The 6,473-nt window shown below is 34.6% G+C and overlaps 1 protein-coding gene across 1 annotated transcript; it reads left to right on the forward strand.

Moving 5' to 3' along the window:
• Positions 1-1,043: 1,043 nt before the first annotated feature.
• Positions 1,044-1,964, forward strand: LOC104857937 (olfactory receptor 52A5-like). The gene is given in 3 exon segments (XM_010618001.1): positions 1,044-1,646; positions 1,648-1,744; positions 1,747-1,964. Coding segments are annotated over 3 exon segments (918 nt in total).
• The last annotated feature ends 4,509 nt before the right edge of the window (positions 1,965-6,473 follow it).

Raw genomic sequence — 6,473 nt, forward strand, 5'->3', positions numbered from 1 at the left:
TAAAGACCCAAAAAACTCTACCAAAAGACTTCTAGACTTAACTGACCCTTTTAGCAGAGTTAGCTGGATACAAGGTCAACACCCAAAAATCAATAGCTTTCTTGTACATAAATAACAGACTCACTGAGAGAGAAATTATGCAAACAATTCCTTTCACTATTTCAAACTATTCTTAAATGGTTTGAAAAGTGAGTCTGTAATTACTAAAGATTATTTATTGATTGTTTTATATTTCCATACATTCCAAAAATGCATTTGTAAATTGTTTTATATCTATATTTTTCAAAAGAGAGGTAAATCTCGGATGTGAACTATAGGATCACAGGTTGTCTGACAGACAAATTTCTGTGAGCTTTAGAAGACAAAGAAATGTCTCTGCACCCTGAAGCAGATCTCTGATGAGAGATGGAGAATCTGGAAGTCTGAGTGCTGTGTGCTGGGGTGACCAGTGTAAAGCAGAGAGCGAGAGGATGGGAAGAGGGTGTAAGCGGTGGGAAAACAGCTCGTGAACATAAAACAGCATGGGAATAGTTTCACCTATACAGATACTGTTTTGTGAGTGCATTAAAGATGTAAGTGTGTGCAAGAACAGAGAACTGCTTTTCTTAGAGCATTCTGCTTATTTCAAAGGGTCATCTGCAATGAATATTAAACCCTACAAGTGAAAAGCAGTTGTTCTTGGAGAAAGAAATGGAGGAAACATGGGTTGGCCTCTGATATTAAACACAAGGAATAGGCACATAGCAGGCCATAGAAAGGGAGCAAAACTTCTGAGAAAAACTTAGACTCAAAAATAATGGATTTATTTTCTCAGATAAGTAAGAGTAAAAGCAAAATAAATGGTTGGATTTGGGGAACCAGTGAAACTTTGGAGAATAAATTTGAATGCATTCTGAGCATTTATGGGAGAAGAATCAGACTATCAGAGACTAACCTGTCTAATGTATATTTTGTAAAATCATTTCTCGTTATTTTACATGTCAAGTCATGGGATAGAAGATTAAATGGCAATATTACTCCTTGCTTCTACCAGCCAAGTCAACATGTTTACATTTAATGGCTCAAACTTCATGCCTTCTACATTCATACTAATTGGGATTCCTGGCCTTGTGTCAGTGCAGTGTTGGTTTGGGATTCTATTCTGTGCCATGTATATCATTGCTGTGACTGGGAATATCATAATCTTAGTTACAATAAAAAATGCAAACAGCCTACATACACCAATGCACATTTTTCTGACCATGTTGGCAGCCATGGAGATAGCCCTTAGCACCTCTATACTACCCAAAATGTTAGGCATCTTCTGGTTTCATTCTCCAGAGATTTCTTTTTATGCTTGCCTATTGCAAATGGGACTTATTCACTCATTCCAGGCAACTGAATCAGGTATCCTGCTGGCGATGGCCCTGGATCGCTACATAGCCATCTGTAACCCCTTGAGACATGCCGCTACCTTCTCCCATCAACTGTTGACTCATATTGGACTTGGGGTGACACTTAGGACATTCGTTCTTTTAGTACCAAGTCTTTTTCTTATTAAATGCTGCCTGAAGCACTACGGAACTATAGTTATCTCTCACTCTTATTGTCAGCGCATAGCTGTTTTGAAACTAGCAGCTCAGAATGTCCGAATCAACAAGCTAATATGGCCTGCTGGTCACCTTCCTCATCCTAGGCTCTAACATCACCTTTATTACCCTGTCCTATGTTCACATTTTTATCACTGTTTTCCAGTTTCCTCAGAAGGCTTCAACACCTGCATCGGTGTCTCCCTCCAGTTCTAGCTCCTGGCCTTCTTCTTTGCACACCGGTTTGGCCAACACATCCCACCTCGTATTCAAATTCTCTTGTCCAATCTGTACCTATTAGTTTCACCTTTTCTCAATCCTATTGTCTATGGAGTTAAGGCCAAACAAATCCGTGACCATGTTTTGAAAATGTTCTTCTCCAAAAACAAATTTTGATCACCATTAATTCCTACAGCAATTTCAAGTTGGTTCCAAGTGCCAACTTGAATGATGAAATGATTCATGTTCTCTTAAAATATGTACAGCTGAAAAAAATTTTAAAGCCAAGAAGCTGATAAGTTGGTATTCAAGAAATCTTTTAAAAAATCATAATTGTGACTGGCTCAGATGTGAAGGAAAGGGCCTGGGATTTGGCTCAGTGGTTCCGCCACCTGCCTTGAAAGTGCAAGGTCCCAAGTTTGAACACCAGTACAAAAAAAAAAAAAAAAAGATGTGAAGGAAAAACTACTTTCTATATGTAAATATTTCAAGCTGTTTCACTTGTTCTGCTTTTAGTCTTTCCTATTACAGTTAGTAGTTCCTCTTTGGCATTCCCTAGACCTATATAGGAAACAACTATTGGGTACACAACACTTGATTCCTGGTAATTTCAAAGGAACATGCTGTGCATCAATATGTTTAAATTAATTGCCTTACCTTTACCTATAATTCTGGCTATGCTCTGCCCCCTTTGAATTTTCAAAAAATTAATTTTATTGGTACAATTTAAATATACATTTAAGGGAAAATAAAAATACCAGAAATGGAAAAAATGGAAACAAAGTTTTTGTAAATAGAGAAGGGTGGAGGGGGTGAAAGGAAGGTAGGGGGATGGGGAAAAACATAAGAATCAAGATATATCATGTAAAGGTACAAGATCCCAGTGATGAATGTAACTGCACTATAAACCTAGAAAGTACAGATGAACTTAATAAAAATAAGAATAACAGACACTAAATTTGGACCTTGACAAAAAGTTAAATGTGCATAAGGATCACATTCATGAAAGTGAGTTTGTTCCTGTCGCTGGTATATCTTGGTTCCTCTTTTTCTCCCAATCCCCTCCCCTCCCATCAACCTTGCCTCCCTCCTTATTTACAAAAACTTTGTTTTCATTTTTCCTTCTTTGCATTTTTTTCTTTCCCTTTCTCCCTCCCCCACTTAAACTTTCCCTTTCCTTTCAGCCTGTTTCTTCCTATTTCACATCATCTTTTATACAATTTGGTTCTTATTTACCCTTTCAGTTTCTTATACCAGAGAGACAATGTGATATTTGCACATATGCATCTGATTTCCACAATGATCTATATGCACCCACATTCATAGTGACACAGTTTGTAATATCTAAATTTGAAAACAACCCAAATGCTCATCAACCTACGCATGGATAAAAAAGAAAATTTTTTATACAGTGGGGTACTACTCAGCCATAAAGAAAGATAAATGACACATTTAAAGCTAAATGTATGCAATTTGAGAGGTACTAGACTCAACATCTTTAAAATTTTCAAATCATTTATGTTTTCTGTTTACTTTTTCTAAAATACTTATTGATATAAAGGTAATATGAACATGTAATACACCACAAAATTATATAATGAACCAAAACAATTTAAACACCGACAAACATTTTTATGTGAAAGAAGAAACATAGGCATATTCACATACATACCTCTTAGCAAAACAGAAACAGAGGTAAAGACTCATGTAGACAACATCTTATGGAACCGCACGTTTTAGTGGTTTTTATCTGAGTGCTATTAAATGTGGAGGTTTACTTGTCTTATTGGACATAAAAATCAATAGTACTGAATTTAAGTAGTTTGCTGTAAATGTGTTGAGTACGGTAACTTTGTTCTACTTACACTTACAACTGTAATGCATAAAACAATGCCAGAGACTTCTTAGGTTTTCAGTAAACACGACAGTGGATGATAAAAAATTAGACAATTTTCTGATGTTAATCAATTATATTAAAAATAAACTAATCTAGATGTGCTCATGTAAAACACAAAGCAGCCATGCAGAAAATGTACACCCTATGGATTAAGTTTCAGTACTGTTAAGGCAAAAGAAAGTTGTAGATTTGAAGGAATCATTCTGCAATCCTGAGATTAAATATGAGCAAGAAAGTGGCAGGTGAGGCTGGACTTTCCGGCTTTCTTTTTAGTCCTCTCCTTTGGATGTCCATCCAGCCTTTCTCAGGACGCTGCATCAGTAAAGACTGTGTTTGCATTTTCTTAACCAAACTCAATTCTTAGATCTAAAAAGTGATTTTTAAAAAGAATCAAATAGAGAGGGACAGATATCTAGATCTCTAATTTTTGTTATATAGTCAAAGAAAGAAAGAATACAAGCAGAACCTTGTCTCTCTTTTTCTCTGTCTCTCTATCTCTCTTATGTACAGATAATTCTATATTACTCAATAGACAGAAGTGAAAAATAATTGTATCTTTGAAAGAAAGAACTTGTCAACAATATAAAATTAAACGTGTGGCATATGTGTTTTTTTAAATAACATTTATTGTGAAAAACTATAATTGTACATAAGATCCTAATGGTATAAGTGACAATGTGAAATAGGAAGAAAAGGGATAAAGGTGTAGGGGAAGTGGGAAGGGTAGGGGAAAGAAAATAAGGGAAAAGAAAAAATATAAGAAAATGAAAATATGGAAGCAAAGTTTTTGTAAATAGGGAAGGGAGCAGGGGGTGAAGGGAGGGCAGGGGAATGGGGAAAAATGAGAATCAAGATCTGCCATGAAAAAGTACAAGATCACAATGATAAATGTAATTGTACTGTGTGCCTAAAATGTACCAATAAACTCGAGGAAAAATAATTAAATAACATTCATCAAACATGAATTCTATTAAGAAATAAAACCACAATGACAAGGGATAAATATGTGTTAATAGTCAGACAATAAAAAAATTGAAAGTGATAAAAGCAGTCAATATCAAATAATATATTTTAATTCTGCTTTGGAAAATTAGATATTTCTTTATCGTGGCATGAATAGTGTGTCCTGAATAATTAATGAATCATCCTCTTAAAATTAGTGAAAATAAAAATGTACAACTTCATTCAGAAATATACAAATTCCTTTTAAATTTTTGTGCATGACACATAAAGAATGGAGATAGCTAACTGCATTGGAAAAAAAGAAATATTATGGGTCCTCAGGAATTCATGTTTTTTATTAATCAAATATGATGCGAGATAAACATCCCAAATTTTAAATACACATTGTGAAATTAAAAGTAATTTTTAAATGAACAATATATGGCATCAAAAAACTGTGATTACAGTCAAGCCATTAAACCTATAATTAAAGAGAACATTGCATGGTATAGTAAGTTACCAACAATTTCTTGCACATAAAATAGATGGGATATAGCTTAATTAGTAAGAGTAGACAGCCAGATGTGAGTGTGCATGAGATAGCATCCTTAATTCACCTCTGAATAAGTAGTGACCATTACATCTTTGAGTTAGATGATGAGACAAAGAATAACTTGTGCAAGTGCATTTTTCTTTGCTGTTTTGTGTATAATTCATAAACAAATAGGTAAAAAAAAAACCTGAATTATTGTGAAGGAAATAAGCATAAAAGGAGTGTCTAGATAAAGAGAAAAACTTTACTCACCATCAACAAGCCTGCAACTTCCCTTCATTAATACAATACGGTACTTCAATAAAGGTAAATTTCACAACATTAATATTATATATGCTATTTTATAAAGAATATATAAATTTATAACATCTAACATATCATTATTTTGTTTTTCTCTTTTTTTCTACATGATTTACAACTTAATCATGCATTCTTTCATTTTGCAATTCTGTTTTGCTTCTTTTTTAGTGTCATGTAAATTGAGTCAATATGTATTTTGTACCTTGTTTTGTTAGTCTTAATCTGTTATTTATTATATCTCAATTATGTTCATTTTTCTCTCTGAATAATATACCACGGATAATGTACACTAGAATGTGTTTACCTATCTTATTTGATGTGCATTAAGAAAGATCAATTACCAAAAAACATATGCTAATATATGTATCATCACCCACTTATAAATCCAACTTCCAGTTCGTAAGACGTTAATGTTGTCTTAGCTTGTATTTTGATGCCCCTACAAACTCTCTTGTGCTCATAGCTGGGGCTTTTAGGAGGTGGCTGGATCAAGGGTTTGTGAATATAGATTAAGGGTGTGGATAATTAAATCTACTAATTGTTTAACATGGTTCTGGGTGTGGATAATGGGAAGGTCCACCCTGGGTGTGGGTGGCGCCACCTATAGGCGTATAGCAAGGAATATACAATGAATATAATGGGATGGCATATAATGGGAAAAGAATGTCAGCTCCCTGCTTGCTGCTTCCTACGTACCTTGCCACAAACCATTTCTCCTCTGCCATGCCTCCTGCCGTACCCCCCATACCATGCTGCTTTGCTTGGAGATAGGCAGTTATGGACAGAGAACTCTATAAACTATGATCAGAAATGAATGTGTCCTCCTTTAACTTGTGTGCATCCCGATCTTTCATCCAGAAATGAGGAAGTAACTCAGACAAGCATATTGTGATATTTGTCAATAAGTTAAAACATTTCAGAACTGTTTCTCTCAACTAAAATCACCATCAGAATATAGGAATCTTGGGTTGCTTCCTATTTTTTTTCTATGACA

This window comes from Fukomys damarensis, unplaced genomic scaffold (genome assembly GCF_012274545.1).
Source record: "Fukomys damarensis isolate Sample0158 unplaced genomic scaffold, DMR_v1.0_HiC HiC_scaffold_16, whole genome shotgun sequence".
Lineage (NCBI taxonomy): Eukaryota > Metazoa > Chordata > Mammalia > Rodentia > Bathyergidae > Fukomys > Fukomys damarensis.